At 36.8% G+C, this 25,022-nt stretch overlaps 1 protein-coding gene across 2 annotated transcripts; it reads left to right on the top strand.

Annotated features, from left to right (window-relative positions):
- The first annotated feature begins 310 nt into the window (after positions 1-310).
- On the top strand, positions 311-25,022 carry LOC104902572 (uncharacterized). 2 transcript variants are annotated; one of them, XM_010690386.4, is made up of 25 exons: positions 311-536; positions 1,036-1,637; positions 1,724-1,848; positions 1,976-2,070; positions 2,174-2,398; positions 5,664-5,760; positions 7,040-7,091; positions 7,756-7,821; positions 11,849-11,979; positions 12,695-12,765; positions 12,905-13,099; positions 14,752-14,790; positions 15,022-15,129; positions 16,158-16,247; positions 16,692-16,767; positions 17,897-17,993; positions 18,120-18,189; positions 18,277-18,453; positions 18,534-18,656; positions 19,230-19,313; positions 20,949-21,133; positions 21,949-22,087; positions 22,162-22,221; positions 22,874-22,945; positions 24,317-25,022. In XM_010690386.4, exons 2-25 carry the CDS (start codon positions 1,063-1,065, stop codon positions 24,422-24,424), a joined length of 3,060 nt encoding a protein of 1,019 aa, XP_010688688.2. In that variant the 5' UTR covers positions 311-536; positions 1,036-1,062; the 3' UTR covers positions 24,425-25,022. The 2 variants fall into 2 exon arrangements, with proteins under 2 accessions (XP_010688688.2, XP_010688689.2); XM_010690387.4 differs by lacking the exon at positions 7,756-7,821 and having other exon boundaries at positions 312-536.

The following is a 25,022-nucleotide window of genomic DNA, read 5'->3' as shown; positions in this document are numbered from 1 at the left end:
TCTCATAGTTCAGTTCAAAAGAATTGAGTCTTAGGCCCCGTTATTTGGAGCTGAATTAAAATGAACTCGACTGAAACGAGCTAAACTAAACTCGACTGAAACGAGCTAAACTAAACTCGACTAAAACGAGCTAAACTGAAGTCGACTAAAACGAGCTAAACTGAACTTAAGTATAACTGTGAGAGTAAAATAAACTGAAACGAGCTAAATTAAACTGGTAATATTCATTAGAAAGTTTAGGTTATTTTTCATGATTTCATAATTTCGAATAATAATATGATCTCTTTGCAGTAATTTGTGGCCCAATTTTTGCATCTGAGCACAAATAAGCCCAAATCCACGACCACATGAGACGGTGAGAGCGAGGGAACAGAAAGTTCGACTTTCTTCCGACTCCCCATATTATCTTTCTTCAAAATGAGCCCTAATTTTGCAACAATTTTGATTTCTCAATTTTGTTAAATCACCTTAAGTTATTAATTTCACTATTTATTTCGTTTGATTCACTTTTTAAACGAGAAACAAAGCACTTTAAGGTAATTGCACCTCTTTCATTAGTTGTATTCATTAATATCTTTACATTTCCGATTTTTGGATATACATTTTGGTGCGACAATTTTGAGATTTTATTTATGTTTATAGGTTATGATTTTGTTGGGGGTGGAATAAAGTTTTGTTCTTTAGAATTTGATTATTGTTAAGAAATGAGGGTATGTAATGAATTCACATGTAATTGATGTATGACTGTATGTTGAATTTGGGGAATAAAGTTTTGTTCTTTAGAACATGATTATCATTAAGATATGAGGGTATGTAATAATTTCACATGTAATTGATGTATGTTGAATTTGGGGAATAAAGTTTTGTTCTTTAGAATATGATTATTATATTAATGTAGAGAGATTTAATTAGTTTCTATTTGTTGAGAAAAATGTTAGGGATGAGAGGAAGTTGGGTTATTTTTCATCTTTATTATATTTGATTATTAACCCACCAATGATGAATAATTGAGCTGAATTTTTGATTTGTTTTTAGGAATTTTGTTGTGAATAAGAAGTTGCAATGCTAGCAAGAAGATTTAAATGTAGGAAACAGAGATGGGAGTATTATTTACAGTCGATAAAGTACTCAATAAGAGTGAATACTAGTGATTGCTCTAGCGTCGGAAGCAACAATGGAAGTTCGATTGTTAGGAACAATTGTTTTAGGAATAATTTGGCGAGAGATGGTAGGTTGAAATCGAGGCGGGAGGTTGTTGCTTTAAGCAGTTCTTTGCCATTGAATTGGAGGTCATTTACGTCTTGGAATGGTGGTCATTTGCGATTTTATAGTTCGGAAGGGGGTGGGAATGCCAGAGATGAGGAGCATGTATCGGTGAAAGATGGGGTGAACGTTGGTAAGAGTGATGCTGTGCGGACAGAAGGTAGAGTGGCAATACAGCAATTTGATCAGCATGCTAGACTAGGGGAGCAGGACCAAAAGGAATGGCTGAATAATGAGAAGATAGCCATTGAGAATAAAAAAAAAGACTCCCCCTTTCTTAGCAGGCGGGAAAAGTTCAAGAATGAATATTTGCGGAGGATTGTGCCATGGGAGAAACTAACTGTTTCGTGGGAAACATTTCCCTATTATGTCCAGTAAATTTTCTCCACCACCCATTGCATTATTTTCCAACTTATATTATCTTGATATCATCTTCATTCAAACTTTGGTTATTTGTCAGTGAACATACCAAAAGCCTCTTGGTGGACTGTGCTTCGTCCCACTTGAAACACAAGAAATTCACTTCGGCATATGGTTCACGTTTGCCCTCTTCTAGTGGAAGAATATTGCTCCAAAGTGTTCCAGGTTGGCTTTATTTTTTAGCTTTTTGCTTCAATTGCATTGCTCAGGGAAACGTTTTCAGGGTCCTTTCTATAGTATACGAGGTTTATTTTGCTTTCTTATAAACTGTGGTCCTGTTCATGATTGCTAGGAACGGAACTATATCGAGAGAGAATGATTAGAGCACTTGCTCGTGATTTGAAAGTTCCTCTATTGGTGCTCGACAGCAGCGTTCTTGCTCCCTATGTAAGTTCCTCAGCTAATGATTTTTTTTGGCAATATAACCTATAGTGACTACATGTACATGGATGTTATGAACTGGAACTTGTAACTGATAGTTGTGGTGCAGGATTTTGGTGATGATGGTGTGTCTGAAAACGATTCAGATGATGAACATGCAGTCTCTAGTGAAGAGTGCACTTCCGAGTCAGAAGCCGAGGATGAAAATGAGGAAGAGTGGACTGGCAATGCTGAGACGAAATCAGATGCAACTGAAGACGAGGAAATTGATGTACAGGCATCGGTTGAAGCTCTTAAGAAGCTTGTACCTTTCAATCTTGATGAGTTTGAGAAGGTATTGTCTCTTGTGAAGTCATAATCTTTCTATAATGCAAGTTTTGTGATGATGATCATAGAGCAGGCATGTAATATCTCAATTGTCCTGGACATTGTACTGTCTCTAATCAACAGTGTGATGTTATCAAGTGGTAATCCCTGATATGGCTTCGTGAAGTCTATCTTTGAAGCTAGACATGCGAATTGAGCATAAGGATGATTTCTAAAACAATGCTAGATAGTTGAAGATGAAAGAGTGTGATGCATGAAGTTGTTATCTGTTACACTCTTTGTATAGTTCTAGTTCATGTGCTTTATCCTTACCAGCTGCAGTTTCTGTGGCTTCAGCCAACAAGAATTGCATATCTGTATTCCTCTGATGTTGGGTGATCAGATGCTGTATAGTCCCCTGCCTTGTTAAGTAGTGATCTACACCATGAAATTTCAGTCAGTCTTCTTTGAAGTATTTGGTTCAGTCTTGATAGTGTGGAATGCTCCTTCCATGAATAAGAAATGTATGAATTTGAAGACAAATGTCCCACTGACTCCAGCATTGGTGCAAAGCCAGAGCTCTGGAGCCTACTAGCTTCAGGCTGGTAATCTATGTTTCTTTGATTCTTAAGCAAATTTCACAACTGCATTTTATTAGAGATACCATTGACAGCGGCATAAATGACAAAAATTCTGTTTTCTGATTGAAAGTGGTGCATATGGTGGTTGTTTCCGTAACCCTTGCACGTTGAATAATGCCTGAGTTGCAGCAACAAGTTCTTATCCAAATTGAGCAAAGATAGGCACATTGCAATATTGTGTCAATTCTAGTTTTGGACTACCACAGACTTGTTTCACAGCTTTCAACTGAGCAGCTTACTGGACAATGAGGGTGCATGTGATCTGCTGTTGCCTTGTTAGTATCGTGCTGAACTGCTGACTGAATTTACTTAGCTTTTCTCTGGTTCTTGTACATGAAGAGTAAAGCTCAAAGAGGCTGTAATCCACTTATTGACATTTTTCTTCATGTTGTGGGAAAACATAAAGACATATTTGGCACAAAGAGAGGTCTCTAGATCAAGCTTTAGGCTCCTTGGCATTGAAACAATCTCTTTTCCATGTTTGTACCCGTAATCTTCTTTTTATGACATCCTTAGTTCCTTAACTTTGATTTCTTCTCTAGAGAGAGAATGTTTGTTCTTATTATTACGTACTTTAGCTTGATAGAAATAATTGAATTTTTCATAATAAAGCTAGGGAATTCGAGTTAGAGGATAGATAGCGTAACTTGCATGCCTTCGTGACTTGCAAACTCCCCCCCCCCCCCCACACACACACACAAAAAAAAATCACTCTTTGGAGTTTTTCTTTTAAAGTTCATAACATCATATAGTATTGTTTATGCTTCTTAATTTTAGGAAAACTTATGGGTGTTACCTTTCATATAACACCTTTTTCTATGTAACATTATTCATTTATTTGTAAATCGGTACTACCTTTTTTATTAATTCTGTTCCTATGTTGGTTTTTTTGACTAAATCTGGTGGACATGAACAGACCAAAATACCCTTAGTTTCTTTCTCCTACCTTCCTCCACTGACCCTATTACTCCCATTAATCCTCCTGCTTCTGAAGCTTCTTGGTCACTTGTAAGCATTTTTATCTGCTCCAATCTCTCTCTGTTCATTAATCACTCTCTTTCCTTCTCCTCCACACTCTCTTTGTTGCATTTTGTGGGTGAATGGGAGGTAATTAAGAAATATATATTGTATTTGAAAAGAAATACTAGTGTATCGATTCTAAAAGGCCACAACCCTTCAAATAATTTCGACAATAGACTTTTCTCGAAATTTTTGCTGCTTCTAATTTAAAATCCTTTGATGTCAAGGTACAGAAAACAACTTTCTTAGTAGTGGCTTCTTGATGTTGCTCAAAACTTTTTGCAAATCAAGGGGGGAGGGGTAGCACTTTAGTTAAAGGGAGGAGTGTGAGAGAGTTAGGGTTTGAAAAATAGGCAATGTAAGAAAGTTGAGGGTTAAGGGTTAATTAGGAGAAATAATGGAGCTTCTTAGTTATTTGATGCCTTTTGATCACTGAGTTCTGTCAAAAAGTCGGTCAACAAAAAAAAAAGAAATTGGAAGGTGAGTAGTTATTGTAGAACTCTTCTAATAGAGGTAATTAATTGGAAGTAGAAGGTAGTTTTGCACATTTTTATTTAGAAATTTATTATTTTCAAAATTTGCCGCCTCATCAACAGTCTTAACTACTTGGCTTTGTGAATTTTGGGGGTTTCATGAAAGTTATTAGAGTATGACCTTACACACAGAATTTCAACACATATGTGACATAAATGTTATCAGGATCCAGCTTCTATTATGGATTGATAGGGGCACATAGGATCGGATCGCAGGATTGGATCATAGGATTGTAAGATCCTATAAGTTTTGCAAAAGCAATTGGGTATATGATGAAAGCTAAACGTCAACTCGTAATGTAAGTTAGAAACAACAAATTAGTAGTGTTTAGCTAGTTAATGATTCACAACTGCTGTGTTAAAAATGCAGCCTGCATACCATAAGCATAATTTAATATTTTCTTTTCCCAATAGAAGACTACAACAAATCATCGACTTGGCGAAATTGCATTACATTGGATTAGTATTTGAGAAAATTGGGGGAATATTTAGTGAAGAATGCATATTCCAATTTCCATGTGACATTGCTAGATGAATGCAAAAATTCTACTCCTGTACTTCCTCTCTTTCTCTTTTGTAGTGAATTGTTGCAAGTCCCAGATGTGAGAGTTATAAAATACATCAACTTTCTTGGCTTTTCTTTCTCTCTTTAATCACATGGCCAAGCCTATTCATCTCTCCCTTTTTCGCCCCTATCATATTGGCTTACTCAAAGCATGTGCAGCCTGTTCCCTATTGCTATTGAAAAAGAATGAAGTGTTATGATTTTGCTATATTGAGGGATTCGAGTGTCAATCTCCTTCGTCTTACCTTTCTAGGCACCTTGTTTCTCTTGTGTTGATGCCCTTGAGAAAATAACCACTTTAGATCAGCAAGTCTTAAATTTTTTGAATTAAGGCTTTTGATTGAATCTACACAAATTGACAGGTACGTAAATTAAAGTTTTATATGAAAAGTGGCACTTCGATTGTCATCAGTGTTTATTATTTTGAACAATATGCTTTAATGTTGTCATACCTTTATGTAATCTTTGCAGTTAGTTGCCTATCTTAAATTGTATAGTATATTGATTTATTATTTCTTCGATCACTCATTTCAGCGAGTATCCGGTGAATGTGAAAGTTCCTCTGAAACCTCTAAGTCTGAGTCAGTTGACAACCAGACTGCTGATGATTCACAACGACCTATGAGGAAAGGTATTCTGTTCTTTTGGTGGTTTAAGTCATTTAGAATTTGGATGATCCCAAGATATGAGATCTTTTAGGGGGCGTTTGGTTCATATAATGGTATGGGTTTGGAATCAGGAATGAAACCAAGGTGGTATGGGTTTGGAACTTGATACTTAATACCTTGTGTTTGGTTTCATTTAGGAATGAAAAATCTTCTTTTATTTGATAGCTAGAGGTAAGGTATGAGCCATACCCACCTCCCCCCTGGGTTTCTAAACCCCATACCATTATAGGTTTGAGGTATGGGTTTAAAATTTAAAAATAAGTTAAACAAACACTAGGTATGGGTTTTGTTCATTCCAAACCCATACCTCAAACCTAAAACTAGTGAACCAAACACCCCCTTAACTGTCAAAAATATATGGATATAGGACTGCCATTGCATTTACTTCTTTTAGTTGCCTACACTTGCATATCTAAAGGAATTGATGTAAAGCTTGTTTTTGGTGGCTCAATACAAGTGATAAACTTGTGCATTCAACGACCTAAAAAACTGTATGTCCCCTGATAATAGGCACTCATCTCCACTTGTATATATTCAGTTTGCTGCATATCTTTGGAACCTATTGTTTGAAAGTACGCGAATTGTGTGGTTTTGCTCATTTTTTATTTCTCAAATTGTACTTTTATCTGTGGGGTGTGGGAGTTTTGAGAATGGGAAATATTGTGGAGATAAGTTTGTCTAGCTATTCCTTCTGTTTTGTGATTAGAAAGATGTCAAAATCTTTTTTGTATGTGCGCTGGAAGGATTAATGTGCCATATGTCTTTTGGTGCTACTAAATGTTAAGCTTTTTTTGAGTATGCCTTTTGTTGGTGCAAAGTGTGCTTGGCAAGATTTTTCATTTATCATCTTTAGGTATCACATTTTTCTCTACTTTATACATGTTTGATCGTATTTTTTTTGATCCAAAAAAGATCAATAGAGCTGGCCACTGCAAACTGTATTTGAAGGATTGTTGTTGTTTTTAATGGTGATACTATCGACCGTTAACTGTTTGTGCGTTTGTCATGTATTCCTACACTGAAGTAACTTCGCTTATCTAGTCTGAAATATATAGTCTAGTATTGAGTAATTGAGTTCTATGCATGAACTGTTTGTGAGTTTGTCATCGAGATGGAGCTAATAGTCTCAGTATTTTAGTATCCAGCTGTTAACTCTTTAGTTAGTTGGACTTGATACATATTTGAATATTTACTGCCGCAAAGTTAATAATAAAGCAATGTCATTTTGCTGTCTCTTCACAGGTGATCGTATCAAGTACGTTGGGCCATCTGTGCAAGTTGAATCAGATAACAAGTCAGAATCTTTCAACTTCCTTGTTTTATCTTTGAAAGAATTTTCTTTGATGTTTCTTTGTTATTAAACCTAATATCAATCTACTTTTGATCTATACCATTGCTTTCCTATCTGCGCTGTTCTGACAGTACTATGCATGTTTAAACTCAGTTCTTTTGCTATTAGGGAATATAGAAAATCATGCTGTTCCTGCATGTTTATCTCTCATCTTTCTATATGAAGTTCTCTTTTTTTATTTGCGGGATCATCTTATGTTTGTACTTAATGTCAAAGGTTGTTTTCTGTTTAAGTTTCTGAATTGAGACACCTTTCTCGTAAAAGAGGAATTAGATGTTATTTTTCTTCCAAATTCTGGGAGTGAGAAGCTAGTAGGATTATATCCAAACTGATTCGAAACGCATAAGGGAAGTATTTCATGTGTTATATGTTACTAGGTTTCACTTTGGTGTCAATGGATGCTGAATAGGGGAGTATGATATTTAAAGAAAGGCACCAATCTTGTGACGGGTGGGTAGCAAATGCATTGACAGTTAAGAAACACGTTGATGAGACGTATTTTTCTTTTTTTTCTTCCTCATCTCTTCTATACAAACCTTTACCCATTATCTCCTCCTATAGAGGTAATGTCGTCCCCTAATCATTGACAATATGCAATGCATCACAGGATCTTATTGGGGAAGATTTCAACATCTGATGGGCCGATGAATGCTTATACTATTATTCGTAGCAGGTGGGTTGGTAAGTTGCCCTAATGTGTTGGAGAAAGAACCCCATTGATACCTTAAAAACTTGATTGTCTCCCGTTGATCCAAAATATAAGTCAGTGCAGCTACTTTTACACATACTAAGAATTCAGTTCAGTCTAGTCAAAGTTGCATCAGTGCTGTCAAATGTTGCATGGATAATAGTTAAATGACTTACAATGCTACACTAATGTTGTACAATGAGTTCTAATGCTGCGTATATGGTAGGATGAGATATATTTTGCATATATGACAAACCATTAAATGGACTAACTACATTGGATTAGAGACGTACGTTTGTGTGGTCTATAATTTTACTTCATAGTTTGGATTCACAAACTTAGAAACTATAAATAGAATTTGTCTCCCATTTGGCTAGGGTTATCTTGAGGGGAAAGGTTTGGTTTCCGGAAAACAATATTAGTAGGAGAATGTGCTTTCGATAGCATTTATGCATACATTTTTTGGTTACAGAATTTATTGTCCAGAAAGCTGTTAAGTAGTGATAATTGTGCACCATTTACTCTGGTTTGGATCTGCCATTGATATCTAAGATCATTTGCTCCTTTCTTTGATGACCATTGTCCCTCTCTAGTCTATTTTCCATGTTTGTGTGTTGGGTTTGTTGTCGGGGTCGGTGTGTGTGTGTATTTTGCATTTTTATGCTGATAGATCGGGTAGCTCTTGTATGGAAGTTAGTTCTTTGATAGTGCTTTAGGACTTAGGTGTGGGTAAGCTGGCGATAGTTTTACTTATGAAAGACAAGGTTTGGGTAAGCTGGCGATCAAGTTGTTTGAAAATAAAAAAAGCATAAATGTTGTTGATATGCTAACCTCTGAATTGCCATGCCATTTTTTGTCATTTGAAGTTGGATGTAGCCCCTCAGTTTTACTATGTCTGTTCATAGTTTTTATGCTTAAATTGTCCCATTGAAGGTGTATGTTGTCGTTTGAAGGTATATGTTTACTCTGATTGAAGTTGATAGCTTCACACAATTAATTCCGCTTCTAGAACTATCTTGCTGAAATTGTAAATCCTAAAGAGTGGGATGCTGCTCTGTTTCCTTATTTGGCTTGCTTCCCAACTCATAGAATAAGCCAAGGTTGCTGGATGCACTCCAATTCTTTTTCCTCTCTAAAAGAGCACGAGGGATTTAATTTTATGATCCCATGGCTTTTGTGAAAAGAAAATGACAGCAGCTGAAACTTTGTCGATGCTATAATATACTGACGTTAGTTCTTATGGTGTATTTGTTTCTTATCTCTAGGAAGCAAAATACCATTGAGAGAGTTGATGGGTAAGATCAGGCTGAGACATGAGAGTGATGTCCTCTTAGTGGGGGGTAATGGAGTGTGAGAAGACTAGTCTTAACAATGAGTTGGAAGCTTTGTTTTTTCAAGGAGTACATGTTAGTAAAGCAAGTCATGGGGGATTGTACTATTAGAGAAGAGCAATAGTTCAAAGTGCTCTTAAGGTTTTCTTTCGAGAAGGATTTTCGTGTAGGAGCTTGAGGTTGGAGGCAATGTTGCTATGAGAGACCAATATGCTATCGTTGAGGAGATTTCCTTGTCTTATCATATCAAATTTTGAGGAGCTTGTTTGCAGTGGGCAGATAGAGGTTGGCTGAAGAGACCCTTTATTTGGATAATATCCAGAAGGTTGTCTTTTGTATGTCAACTGATAAATCCCTGCCCTAACTTGATGATTTAATGGGGGGGTATTTTTCAAGTTTGCTGGGATGTCATTTAGATTGAGTACACTGGCTTAAGGATTTTCAGGAATCACTGAAACAGAATTCTGTGTCGTGGCTTTGAGTTCTACATCTGTGACTTTGTTTTCAGAGAAGGATGATGTAATTGAGGTTGGAGATGTTAGGTCAATTACAGAATTCAGAGTATGTATAAGTGTAAAGTTTTAGTCTCTGGCTGATAGATTGGATATGGTTCCCCGTAGCGCAGTGTCTTCACTACAGACTGCTTTTAATGAAGGCCATGCAGATTTTGGGTGTTGCACTTGTGGTGATTGGTGTAATTGATGTTTTAGTAAGGAAGGGTGCTATGGACCTATCTTTTTGTTAGATTATGAGAAGGCATATAATAGGGTGTGTTGGGACTTGAGAGTTCTTTTTGCATAGGTGTTAAAGAGTTTGGTCAGAGGTGGAGAAGCTGTTCGCGTAAGGGTATGCCTTGTTAGTGCATGTTCATCAATACTAGCTAAGGCCTCAAAGGTTTGCCCAAGGAGGTGAGTTATGGGCTTATGGCTTTCCGTGGTCTCAGTTAGGGATAAAAACTCTTTCTGTTCTTACTTTGGTGGTGGATGTCTTAAGAAAGATGTAGACTCGGGTAGAAGAATCAGGATTCATTTAGTATTCTTTCGGAAAGGGAGGCGAAGATAGTGTCTCATATATATTATATGGTTTCCGTTCCTTCTTCATGACTTGGACAACTTCAATAATAATATAATTTCCTTCCAAGAGATTTGAGTTAATCTCGTTTGAAAGCTTTACATTAGTGTCTGCAAGCTTACTGTTGACCTTGTTGTTCCAAATTGTTTTTCTTCTTTCATAGAGAGTTTGCCCTCCCTGACCTCGACTTGCCTTTAGAGATTATTATAAGAGGATGACCATTTAGGATGTTGTTTATTGATTGTGTTTTGAAGGAGAGGGATACTTCTTTTGGGCGATATTTCTTATTGACTTGTTCCTTATCCTTTTCCTCTTTAGAGTTCTGGCTAGTGTTGCTCAAAGGTTAAATGAGGTTACAAGAGATTTTCTGTAATCAGGTATGGGGTAGGAGGGAAGAGATAACATAGTAAGTTGGTGGTATGTAAAAGCCAAAGAGGGAGACTTGGGCTTTGGAAGCTTGGTGGCCATGAACATCCTGTCCGAGTCACCATAGGATCCTAATTCTCTTATATTTTAGGAAAGGGTCACGATTCTTACACAAGATCATTGAATTTCATTTCAGAGGTAGCTTCTCTTTTTCTTTTAGATTCGAAGGTAGTTTATGGGTATTGCTTTTCGGCGAGAACGTTAGGCAGGAGGATTCCTTTTTGCATGCTTTTTCCACGTTTTTGTGCTTTTCATATGTTCATCATGCGCCTTTTTTTAACTTTCTTGGGGGTTAGATAATTGGAATACTTTTACTCAGAATATCCATCTCAAGTGAATCCTATTGAGTGAAACCTGGTTGCAGTTGTCATCCTTGTGCCTTTTGGTGGTTTCTTCTTTTTTTCTTTTAACTCTTTGCTTTTTTTCTGTAACTACCTTAAAGAAACACTAAGTCCACGAGATGACCATGTTTCCATCTCACGGGTCTTACGATGTTAAGCAGATCTGATCAAATGCTCGGGGGTGCTTTTGTCTGACTGGTGTCCTTGAATGGAGCTTAATAGGTGCATGGCTAGTCACTTACATGGTCTGTCTGCTGTTAAGTTGTGCTATTTAAGAGAGTGCCTCTGCCTGGGACTTTAGGAAGTATGGGAGCTTGCGAAAGACTTCCCTTTTTTTGAGGTTTTACAAGCATAGTTGATTAGGCTGTTAGGTGTTGGTGGTTTGACGTGTATTAATTTTGCGTTTTCTCATTGTTAGCTATACATTGTTTTGCTGTGGATTTTGGTATTTCTTTTGTATTTTTTTGCTTGAATGAATCACTCAGTTGCATCCTGTTAAAAGAGAAACTATTTTATCCTTATTATTTTAGCAATTTGAGTTCTCATACTCATGTTTATGGAAAAGCCTTTGCTTCCACACTCTGGGGTAATTTTTTGCTTTAGTATGTAAATATTTCTTGCATTCTTATAGCTTGATAAAGTATTCTATCTCTTGACTTATTTTCCCAATTATGGATTTCTCGTCAGATTTCACAAAAATCTATTTGGTCTTTCTTTTACAAACGTTTACACTTTAGCGTGTGTGTGTGTCTGTGTTTGGGGGAACAGGGGGGGTGATAGGTATGTTAGAATATTTTGACTATTTCTTGAATATCACTATTTCTGAGCTGGCTACATTTGCAGAGAGATACTAACTGGGCAGTGTGGCGAGGTATATGAGGTCGAGAAAGACCGTGTAGCTGTCATTTTGGACAAGGGAGAAAAGGATGGTGGCACAGAGCAAGATGCAAAACCTCCAATATACTGGATCCCGGGTACTGCCCTACATTGATCTTCAAGCTATCCTTGTTAACTGATATTGTTGTTCATGCTAGTCTGTTGGTTTACAAGAAAATTATCTCCATTTCGGACTGATTTTAGATGCTAAATACTAATGATTGAGACACTAATGGACAATAATGCTTGGCTTGGTCATGATGTGAATATTTCCAAACTTTGTTAGGTTCCTCCACAATATCTATTGTTCATGTTTTCTTGCTTTTATCAGAGTTCTGCTTCTTGTTACCACTTGTACAGTTTATATCTGCATGTTTGGTTTCTCCTGTGTTTCTGTTTGGCATTGAATGATGACAGTCTGTCTTGGGGTTTGACCTATGCCCTGAACTACAAGGGTCATAGGTGTTTCATTTATGTGTTATTAAGTTTACAGTGAAGAAATGTGCATAATCCCCACCCTCCCCCATTGGTCCCAAAAATACAGAATAGTAGTCATCCTTAGCTAGTTTGACCCAAACTACTTATTACTGCTTTTGTGTCCTTCAGCCTACCTATGTCGATTATATTCTATTTTGTTTTTAGTTTATGACTTCTCTCAGTGATGGTAATTTTTTTTTTTTTGATTCTGTTCCTTCGTTTTCTTGTATGCATGAAGTACCAGAAACTTTCTAGTCCGTAAAATACTTCTATATTTGTTGATATGGCAATGTATCCCTTTACCTAAATTGGCCATTACCTTTTGTTTTCTCGCAGTGAAGGATGTCGAGCGTGATCTTGATGCTCAGGCTGAGGACTGTTATATTGCTATGGAAGCTTTGTGTGAAGTATGTTATGGATCCAGGACTAAGGACTAGCTAAATAAATATATTTGCACATGGAGAACCTTAATGACGTTACTGTTGAAGTTCTTAACTTATGTCATGAGCCTTCTTTAAGCCTGACTCTAAATCCATGTATTCTCAGGTTTTACAGTCGCAGCAACCTCTCATTGTTTACTTTCCAGATTCTTCTTTGTGGTTGTCACGTGCAGCTCCCAAATCCAATCGTACTGAATTTGTTAGCAAGGTTGGAGAAATGTTTGACCGACTAACAGGGCCATTGGTTCTGATTTGTGGACAAAACAAAGTTGAAACTGGTTCCAAAGAGAAAGAGAAATTCGTAAGTCGTATATCCACTAGTTGATGTTAAGTTTTGTCCGTCTCTGAATTCACTGGGCCGCTTGATCAAATATCCATGTTGACATGTTGGGCATAAATGAATTACATGAGCTGTGAACAAACAACTTTTGACTTTAACTGATTTGTTAGACAAATTGCGTAATATCTCAAATTTGACCTTGATAAGAAGTATAAATATGGTACACTGACTTTTTTGTTTTAACTATGATGATGAGGATTTCGTTAGCTTCTTGGAGCAACTGTGTAGCAAACCATTAAATTTTGATTAGATATTCTTTTTGTTCACTTTAGGTGAGACCAACATAAGCCTAAGCTTTAGTTTTGTGTCCAGGTACTCTGGCCACAAGCATAAAATTATACACTACGGTGCCCAATGCTTATTGTACACTAGAAAGAACATACCATTCATATAAAATCCCGTTGGTCGAGCAACGCAATTAAATACCTCTCCCGTTGGTCGAGCAACGCAATTAAATACCTCTCCCGTTGGTCGAGCAACGCAATTAAATACCTCTCCCTTTGGTCGAGCAGGAACATGTTTTCAACAACTTTTCAAGTTAAAAAGAACACAATTTAAAATTAAAGAACATGAAAATCTCCAATTATAAAAGAACAAAGGTCGTAATGAAAAGAACATATTGTAAATGAATGTCTAGTTTAAATTAAAAGAACATGCTTTTAAAAACAAATTTGAAAAAAAAAATCTCGCCAACAACCTTTTTTTTTTTTTGAAAGGTAAAACAAGTTGCAAGACTTAAGGAAACAAATAACAACATTTTTCTTAAAATCATGGACTCTTAGTATATTAAAATTACGTCATTTAGCACAGCGTGCACCATCCTCTACATACACATTATGGTCAAGTTCAATGTGGCTCACAGGCTTTGTTATCCAAGGGTCCCCGAAAAATAGTTTAACTATTTGTTGAATTTGGGGGGTGGGAACATGTTAGAGTTGGAGTTAGAATTGGGTAAACCTTCTAATCACATCTAATCTGACTGCTTCTAATTGGAGCACGCTTTGTTTCCAAGTACATTGAGTACGTCCTTATTCCTTAAGCTGTTAAGAGGTTAAAACAACTTCACAGTCGCATTCTTTCACAGTCGCATTCTTTCTTCCCTAGCCGAGTTTAGATTTTATTCAAGCCATCGGAAGTGAAGATGGACAGATGGTCATCCTATTGATAGGTTTTAAACCCTGTATCTTTTACCGCGGACCTCATTGCAAAAGTATCATTTACAAGAAACTAACTAGGAAAGCAGCTGCTTAGTGCATGGCAATTTTAAGTGTTCTGTGCAAGCTTGCGAGGCATTATTCAGCTTCAAACTAAGTAACAATGTCTGGCTGCTGAAAATGTGCATTTGGCACCACTTATGAAATTCTTATGATTAGTTTGTCAATCAGTTTATTTAATTTATGCATTGGTTCAGATACTTTGAATCTGAATCTATGAGATTAAATGTCAAATGAGAATGTTTTGCTAACGTTCTTTCTGAACTCTGAAGGCTGTAATTGAGATACTGTTAGTTACAACATCTTGAATAGTGTTTTGTAATGTCACTGAATCTTCCCTACCACGTGTAAGCGGCTGATTATCTTGCTAAATGGTTATTTTTTGTTATTGTTTGGCAGACGATGATACTCCCAAATTTTGGCCGCCTTGCTAAGCTGGTAATGCTTCATACTTTTCGCCATACTTTAAAATCATATAACTAGTGTGTGGGCTCTGATATGGTGTTGGTGCCCTTTTTTTCAATTTGATGGATATCATCAGAATTAGCTTGTCTTTTTATTATTTAAACTTCAATTTTCTGCAGTTATCTTTTTGGTTTCTACCTTCTACTATGCATCATTTATACCGATCTGCTGAGCACCTTTTTTCAATTTCTTTCGATTTGGCAGCCTCTCCCCTTGAGAAGATTGACAGAAGGACTTAAAGCAACGAAGAGATCTGATGATACTGATATATATAAGCTTTTCTCAAATGTCATGTGCATACATCCACCAAAGGTGATTTCAGTAACCGCATATGCAAATACTACAGATTTAACATATTGGTTTCTTTTTCATTATTTATGTTTTTCTAAATTTTTACCTAAATTGTATGAAACTCATTGTTAAATGAGATATTTGAAAGACAAAATTTGAACAATTGAGTCAGCAGGATCTTTTCTTTTAGCAAGTTGCCTGGTGGAACATGACTGCCTATGCTGGAGGACACTTTTTTTATTTTCCCTTATATAATTTGTCCTGTGGAGCTGTATTGCTTTTATAAGTACACTTATCTGTCTGTAAAAAAAACTGAGTGACATGGATTCTGTCTCAAAGCCCTTGGACGATTATTTGACTTCCCATATGTTAGAAGGAAGATCATCATGCACCCCTGGACTCCTAAAGACATTGGACCTGGGCGTTGTGAACATTTCGAATCATTCTCCCCTTTCATGGTTTTCTTCTGAAGATCCGCAGTTAGAGTTTGGTATGAAGTGGATAGGCACTTGCAGGGGTCCCTTATCCCTTACTAGGTAATAGGCAACACTATGTGGGAAAAGGAGTATAAAGATTTTGTCCTATTTCCTTTCAGTTGAGGATTTACTCTGGTAATTCTTCCCTTATTTTCTTGTTGCTCGTCAAGTTGATAAGAAAGAAGGAGAACTTATGTGTAAAAGCACGGAAAATTTTAGTTTCATCATTGTAATTCAAGATTATTGGGGTATCTTTTTTAGATTATACTTTATATGCATCTCGCCTGTTATTTTGTGGAGATTTATAAAGGTTCTATATACTTTAGTAACAAATGTAAAGCTTCCATGTAAGCGATTTTGAATAGCATGAATATGCGTAATGATTTTCTTAATGGATTATAATGTCTGATCGTAATGTCGTAACATAATGGATTTTAATGTATGAAACTCATGTCTTGCTGTCATTTTATGTCAGTATGAATTTATGTTGTGGAAGAGGATGTTAGCTATTGAAAGTTCTTGAAGCTTTGTCTTTTGTTTTTGATTATAATCTCTCCACATTTTATCCATCAGGAGGAAGAGCTACTTCGAACTTTCAATAAACAACTTGAAGAAGACAGGAGAATAGTAATTTCACGCAGCAATCTGAACGAACTGCATAAGGTATAAAATATTTTTGTTTTGATTCTATGGTTTTGGCACAGAGATGGCCTCTCAGCCGATCCTGCTTGGCATGGTATCCCCTCTTGTTATTGCTGTTATTATAGAATAATAGGATAATTTCATGTTGCTGTCTATTCCACTTAAAACTAGCCGTGGGGTTAAGTGTAGTGCGGGTGAAAGGAGAGAAACTTGTATGCGGATTTGATCCCGAGTCAATGTTTGGTGACTGTTGAATTTCGTCACTTAAGCTCCCTTCACTCTTGTTTATAGCACATATTGATAGATGTAGTTGCCTTAACTTTAGTTTAAGCGGTGGAGCTTTATTATCAATAAACTTCTTTCTTTCATGTATTTGAAGGGACCAAATTGTCTACAAAAGGAAAAAAAATTAAGCACCGTACTTTCTTTAATTGAATGGATTTGTATTCTTTTCGTGTGTTGCAGGTTCTTGAAGAGCATGAGCTGTCTTGTTTGGCGTTGCTGGAGGTTAGCACTGATGGTGTTGTCTTAACAAAACGAAGTAAGTATCCACGAGGACTTTTTCTAGTCTCTGTATATATGTTTTCCTTGCTTATTTTGGCCCAAAATTATTCAGATATGATTCATTGAAATTGTACTTATCTCATAGACTATAATATTCAAAATTACTTTTTAATTCAATCCTGTGAAAAGTCTGACTGAAAGTTTACTCAGCGGGATAATGTACCAAGATTATATTATTACCATATCATAGGAAACCATGTGAGTTTAACAAAGAACAATGATCTGAAGTCCTTCCTTCCAGCCTACTCTACTCCCTCCACCTTAATGAACATTTCTAGCTTGGCATTTGATTAAGTTAATGAAAAATGCCCTCAGATTATGTACATCTATGGTTTTGATTGATTGTGCATGTGTCAAGTTAATTAGTTTGGGAGAAAAAGTAAAGACTGACGGTAAGTTGTTCGCTCTTTCTAATGGTGGAGATGAGTTTTTATTTTTAACTTCGGTTTGGCCTTTTGTGTATCTTATCTGTTTTACCTTTTCTGGTGTGTCTTCCGAGTCTCCTTTTTGTTTAATTTTTTCCATCTTACATCTATTGTATGTACGTGGCTACTATGTCATGCGTCCAAAATTCTTCTTCTTGTGGTTGATGGAACGAGCTCAAACTTGAAGTCCCCTCACTTGAATCTAGTCAGATGTTCAAAAAATATCCAGTTACGCAAAATAAAATCCCTTTAGTTTCCAGCACAGCCGAGGATTCGGTTTCTGAGTAGTATGAAGTATTTGGGAGTTGTTACTATGTAGATCAGGGTTCTTACAGAGTTACTACGGTTACATGTATTTCTAGTTCTGCTTCCATGGGTTTGGTTGGGCTCTTTAGAACTAACTATATTTGCAAATTGTCTGGCCAGTCTCATCAGAAGCTGTAAAAAATCTGTTTTGAGGGTAATGGTGTTTTTTTTTTTTGCAATTTTTGCTGGCAAAATAATTGGTCAAGCTTTAAGAAAAGCTACATATTCGCATATCTTCTCCATCTCTCTTATCTGACTGCCCTTGGACTGAGAATGTGTTTGCACATCATCTTTACTGGTCTCATGCTGCTGTTGAGCAAGTGTTCTATAACTTGTTTTATTTTGACCGACTCCCTCCTTGAATCCTGTCCACAGAGGCCGAGAAAGTTGTTGGCTGGGCCAAGAATCATTACTTAGCATCATGCCTACTCCCTTCTATTAAGGGGGAAAGACTCAATTTGCCTCGTGATAGGTATGTAGTGTGCTGCTTATGTGATTAAGACCAATATTCTGGCTTCAGCTCATTGTAAAGAAGGCTTCTGTCTAACTTTTTGTTTTTGTTTTTCTTTGCCTTTTCTGTTCACTGTTTTGGGTATAGTCTGGAGGTTGCAATTTCGAGGTTGAAGGAGCAGGAATCCATAACAAAGAAACCTTCACAAAATTTAAAGGTATGTATTTGGTTAAGATGTGATGTGATGATTTCTTTAGTTTCTCAGGGTTGTTGCTTAATACCTATCAATTACATAATTTGACAGAACCTTGCAAAGGACGAGTATGAGAGTAACTTCGTTTCAGCAGTAGTTCCTCCTGGTGAAGTAGGTGTCCAGTTTGATGATATTGGTGCTCTTGAAGATGTGAAGAAGGCATTAAATGAACTTGTTATTCTTCCCATGAGAAGGCCTGAGCTATTTTCTCGCGGAAATTTGCTGCGGGTACGACTTTGTACTCATCGAGCTTTTTTCTAATATTTTATCTATATATGCATTTATTGACAATTTCAAATTCTTATCAGCCTTGCAAGGGAATTTTGTTATTTGGGCCTCCGGGAACTGGTAAAACTCTTCTTGCCAAAGCACTTGCAACTGAGGCAGGGGCCAATTTTATTAGCATTACTGGCTCAACTTTGACATCAAAGGTACGAACAGCACTTATATTCGGACTTGAAATGTTATAGTCTGTAATGAGTTTTTTCGTGCTTCTTTGTCTTGTTACCTGCTTGAAAGCTTTGTGCACTACGTAGTCTTGCTGTTATGGTGATGTGTCTACCCTCCCTTTTTCTACTTGATCCCGTTTCTTGTATATGCAAATTAAACCAATGTTGGTTTCATTCTACTCCCCTCCTCCAATACCCCCTTTTCAGCATCAAAGTTCCATTCTTTTTGTGCTGATAAGATAAACAAAATTCATTAAATGAAATAAGAAATACAATCAGAGGACAATACATCCTTAGAATTGAGTTAGTTGTCAACACACTGGAAAACAAGACATAACAAAGAATTGTTCTTCAGAGTTCAAAGCATCACATCATAAGTAGCAGTTTCTAATATTCTTAAATACTTTAAGTCTTTCATCTAGAATGAACCTGTGTCCCAGTTATTCTGATTTCACTTACTTTTTCCTCCAAACCGGGCATTGTTCTTCTCTACAATGTTTATGAGTGCTGATGCTGGTTACATATCTAACTGTTTCCATTTACTTTTTATGGCAGTGGTTTGGAGATGCTGAAAAGCTTACCAAGGCTCTTTTCTCCTTTGCTAGTAAGCTGGCACCAGTCATTATATTTGTTGATGAGGTAAAATATATTATTGGCATGATAGTATTAAGTGCTGCAGTATGACTGCCTTGTATTTAAAATTTTTGAATTCTTTTGAGGACAAGTGTGGGACAAAGAAAATTGTCTATTACTTACCTCAGAGCTGGTTTTAACATTAGTATGCCACTTTAGAAGTTTCTTAGGCTTTCAACATGCACTAGTGAAAGGTCGTCAAAGTCTCAAAAGATAATGGACCCATCTTATATAGCTTTCGCCTTTCGATGATGATGGAATGTGAGTTGTGATACTGAAAATTAGATATGAAACTGCAGCATGAGACAGATGGGTACGAGGCTTATTTCTGGCTCAACTTTCTATCTATAGAGTTGTCCAACAATTTGGTGCTGGAAATCGCTTGTGATCTGTTGGCTGAAACCTCCTTGCCCTCCTTTGTATTTATTTTTTTGGCGTGGTGGTTCTCGTTATGGTGGGAACGGAAGGTCAAATTATTATCCACATTCCATAGAAATACAGATGATAGACTAAGAGGAAATCATGTTTTTTGGCAACAGTACCCTTTACAGAGAAGAATTTAGTTCCCTGATCACCCCTGAAATTTCTGTTCTCTCTGCTTCCCTTTTATTGATTTAGTTAAATTTACCTGTCAAGAATTTATCCTTGCCCCAGCAACCTAGATCAGAGACCTACCCCTGATTGTGCTAGCTGAGACCTGATTTTTTGGGTAATCACCCAAGGCTACTGTAGTAGTGTATGGATGTGCTCACATATTTGAACCTCACATTTGATACTAAGGAACCTGCCTTGAACTCTTGAAGTGCTGAATGCATGCAATGTAGAAAGCTCTTTATCAATAAGGCAGAAGCTTTTTCATTTTTCTTCCAACTTCTTTATCATTACTCCAGTTCTTTATTAGCTGTTCTAATTGTTGGTTGTGAGAGTAGAGATTCGGGTGCCTTTGATCCTGATCAGGCCAGAGGGGAAGCTTTGTGATTGGAGCTAATTGACTCTACTATCTCTTATGTGCAAGCAGATTTTTCTGCATGGTTAAGTGGTTAATGAAGCAATGAGTTGGAAATAATATGGCTTTAGGCCTCTGTAACTGGAGCAGTGATAAGGATTAACGTTGCTGGAAATATGTGCAGTATACAGGAATCCTTGTGAGGGACCAACTTTGATGTCAAGTGCAGTTACTAAGAAGATTTTTTCTAGGATTTGCTGAACACTGCTGGATATGTGGGAAAAGCATTCTCTATCTCCAATAACCTCTTTCAAGCTATTTGCTCCTTCTGAGTTTTACTCTCTGGTGTAATTGCAGTTTGAATGAGTTCTTGCTAAGTCAAATACTTGAAATTTGTTGATTTGATCTGCCAGATCTAGCTCGTGTCTTAAATATTAATCCTATGATAGATTATGAATTCTTTAGTTGGTATTTCTAAATGCACTTGCTTGGTTCTTTTCTTTTTGGTAGTGTATTTCTTATGATACCGAAGGATGTCCTCTGTACTTAGCAAGACTGACATATTCTATTTTTCAATTGTTGATATCTAGTATGAATTTAACGACGTGTCAAATATTTCCCCTTGAAAATTAGCTTCTTGCTTGTTGAAAGTATTATTTGTGTAATAAAGCATGGGGCCTTTTCATTTCTTGTAGGTTGACAGTTTGCTTGGTGCTCGTGGTGGTGCCTTTGAACATGAAGCGACTAGAAGAATGCGAAATGAATTTATGGCAGCCTGGGATGGATTAAGGACAAAGGATAGTCAAAGAATTCTTATCCTTGGTGCGACAAATCGGCCGTTTGACCTTGACGATGCTGTCATTCGTCGTTTGCCGAGAAGGTATAACCATATTTATGCTCATCACGGGGCTGCTTTCCCTCATTTTATTTAGATGCCACTATATTACTTCATTGGAGATTCTCTTTGCTTTAGGTTGTAAGTTAATTTTATGCAGGGCAACTTATATGGTACCTTCTTTTTTACTTATTTTGGAACTTGAGTGTAGTACGAGACTGTTCATATGTAATGTCACTTTGAGTTTGATGGTTCAAATATTTAAGATAACAGAATGCCTGATGCAGGAACTTCAGTACTTCTACCTTTTTTTTTATCTCCTTTTTATGTATATACTACATTTTCATGGGGATGAACGAACGGATATCTTATTAGTCGCACAAGTTTCCTGAAACAGTGAAGACAACGAGACAACAATGTTTGGGAGTCAGTTCTTTCGCTGCTGTGAAGTTTAGCTCCACCTTAAGAGAGATAATTTTTCGTAATTTAATGGAATTTGTGGGGTGCATAAGTTCATTTTTTAATTTCTTTTATATCCCTCTTCTATATTACGTGGACTCTTCATTGCACCCCAAGTATCCGTGTCGGATTCTCAACACTTGGACATGGGTGGGACACTTGGACAATTTATAATTGGGCCAAAGAATCGATTAAGTTCCACAAAATAGTCGAGTCGGACGCTTGGACAGTTGGACACGGATAACATAGCCCCTCTTTGATTATGCTCTAGAGTCTAGAGTTTTACTAAAGATTTTTTTTTGTCGTGCTAGTTCAAGCTGACTTCATCTGTTCTTCTTGCTTAGATATTCATCAAAGTTTTTTAGGATCATCCGATCATGATGTATCTGTTTGATGTACAGGATATATGTGGACCTGCCAGATGTAGATAATAGAATGAAAATTTTGAAAATATTTCTTGCTCAAGAGAACCTTGACCCGAATTTCCAGTATGATGAGCTGGCAAATGTCACAGAAGGATATTCTGGGAGTGATCTGAAGGTATGTACCCTTATATTGCTTGATCTCATATTCCCTTGCAGTGTCCTAACACAATCTTCCTGTGTCTTTCACAGAACCTTTGCATTGCTGCAGCATACAGACCTGTCCAAGAACTTTTGGAAGAAGAGAATAAGGTATCTCATTGACAGATCTAAGCATCAATTTTAGAACACTGGGCCCTGGGGTGGGTGTGAGCCGTAGTAGTAATTCAACCTGATCAATACTCTCATCTCCTGTCGCATGGGGATTGAGGCTGTTAGGAGTTGAATGTTGCGTGCTTCTATGGAAGGTGGCTAAGATGACATGTGACCAACGAGCTAGCTCATGGACAAATAACAACTTTGAAGTTGATTTGAGTTTCTGTCTGTAGACGTCATTGTGCTATATTACGATGTGGTGGTTAATATTTGTGAACTTATAATTGATTTTAAAATGAAGAAAATAGAGGTAGGGGGTTTCTGTTAACAACCACTGGAGATATTATCTTGACTCATGCAACCTATCCCTTGCTACTGAAATCTAGATTTTGTCAATGTTCTGATGAATTTACAAATGAGAAAATGTAATATTATGGATACTGGAATTAGATTTTTTAGTCTCAGCCTGGTAGTGTCCATCAGTCATTATAACTGGGAACCTTCTTTTTTTCTTTTCGGGTTATGAACTTTATCTGTGTTATCATGTTGTGAAGGTAAAAACAGGACGGCATTGTGTGCCTGAAAGGCTTGTATTCTCATATATAGTACTTTGCCTGCTTGTAATGGTTTCATTGTCTTCTTCTGACAGGTTGATAAGAATGATACATCAGCTATACTACGTCCACTTGGCTTGGATGATTTTATACAGTCAAAATCAAAGGTAATTTTTTTTTGTTTATTACTTCTTCCTATGGCATGAATTCTTTAGCTGGTGAGAGAAAGGCCTTGGAGACGAATGACATCTACTTATTCTAATCTCTAGGGCTCTATTCGAATAAGTGGAAAATATTGTTCCTATTGACAGTGATTGAAATAATAAGAATTGTTTCTTGCATTAAGCTAACGGCCCGTTTGGTAGTCGTTAATAAATGATGCTAATGAGAATGAATTTTAAGTGTAATGTTATAAGGGAAGCACCCCTTAAAAATCTCTTTAGGGAGGCAATTTCAACCCCAAGTTTGTGTTTTATATCCATGGGATAGCAATCTCACCCTTAAGCTTGTGAATTTTCTCCAAAAGGAAGCTATTTTCATTGCCACTCATTACCACCTACAAGGTGGTATTGGATGGGAATGAAAATTTAAGAATAAAAATACACTTTAGGATAAATTAGCATTACCATGAGAATGAACAATGATTTTCTTCACAAATTTACATACAAATTCATTTTCATTATCACCATTTAAACCAACTATCAAACGGACCGTAAGATTATATCTACTCCCTTCGGTTTTTATTAGGTTACCCACTTTCTTTATTCGATTGTCATTTATTGCTTTACACTTCACCCACTTCTTTTTTCTGTTTTTGGAATAGTCCTGCCAAATTTATATTATTATCTTTAAGAACCTTATCACTCTACTTCTCTTGGCCCACAACATACAATATGCGAAATTAATACTTTCTCTTCCCTTCTTTGACCCACAACATTAATTTCAATATAGTATGCAATAAATTAATATTCTCTTCCTCTCTTTGACCCACATATCTATTTCTCCTAAAACTCTGCTCCCAAATAAGTGGGTAAACTTATAAAAACCGGAGAGTATATTGAAGCAGTATGATCAAGGTTTGATTTTGCCGCCTAATTCTTCTAGGCTAGACCTTGGAGAACTTGGACACACCGAACCACAATGTAGTTTTTGGGATCTAGAACATGATTCTTTGGAGCTAGAGTGATTGAATTAAATGACAATTTGGAGCCAATGAAGTTTAAAGTGTAGCAAAGTTATGCCATTATTATAGGCAACCTGAAAGAAATGTGCTATACTAATCTCGATGTAGGTTTACCTTCCCAAAATGCCCTTAAAGAGCCTTTCTCGGAGATGATATAAAATCCAATCCTGACATTGGTGTACCATCCTTCTTGATGTTTAATTATTTTCCATGTCCAACTAGTTTTTTGGAACCTTTTGGTGGGCATATGCATAATTGCATGTATTTCCTCCTTTTGTCTTTGATAGATGTTGAGGTCAATATAGCTCTGCTAAAAGAGTACAATCTGTCATTAACGGTTCATTTGTGATTGCAGGTGGGACCTTCAGTTGCCTATGATGCAACCAGCATGAATGAACTGAGAAAGTGGAACGAACAGTACGGAGAAGGTGGAAGCCGGAGAAAGTCACCATTTGGTTTCTGAAGCAGTAGAAAACGCATTGCCGTGGTTGTTAATTCTTCCAGGGGTGGATTGAACATCACTATGAAGATGGAAAAATTTTCAGTTTTCATGATCTCATGAATGAGATAGGGAAAAGGAAGGTGAACAAAATGAGGTCACCAAGAGGACAGGGCTTTCTGTGTCCTTTAACCAGAAAGCCTGAGCAGCTTGGAGAAAGCTTGCTGTTGTATGAAATACTTTACGGGCGAAAAGTTTGCCATAGGTCATGTAATTTAGAAATAGGTCTTAAGGTGTTTTTTTCTTTCTAATTTCTAACTTTTATGTTCAATTTAAAAAATATATACTTCACTTTTACCTTGATAGGATGGGAGATTTAGGTTTATCCTTGCTTTCTTTGGTGCTAAATGGGGGTGGGCCGTGGGGCGAAGGTCGGAGGAAGACGAAAGGGAAGGCGTGCGGCGGGAGATGTTGTGCCTTAGGAATCATGAGTGAGAGAGAGGAGGCTTCATTCTGTATGTATTTCTAAGAATGCATGTAATAAACGTTGGTCCTCGATAATCATTTTCCTATAAAATGTATTCTTCGGTAGTATAAAGATTTTGAGTGCAGTTTATTGCCA

The sequence above is a fragment of the Beta vulgaris genome, chromosome 9 (assembly GCF_026745355.1).
Source record: "Beta vulgaris subsp. vulgaris cultivar EL10 chromosome 9, EL10.2, whole genome shotgun sequence".
Taxonomy (NCBI): domain Eukaryota; kingdom Viridiplantae; phylum Streptophyta; class Magnoliopsida; order Caryophyllales; family Amaranthaceae; genus Beta; species Beta vulgaris.
The sequence above is the reverse complement of the archived record's forward strand: the minus strand, read 5'-3'. Positions and strand labels throughout refer to the sequence as shown.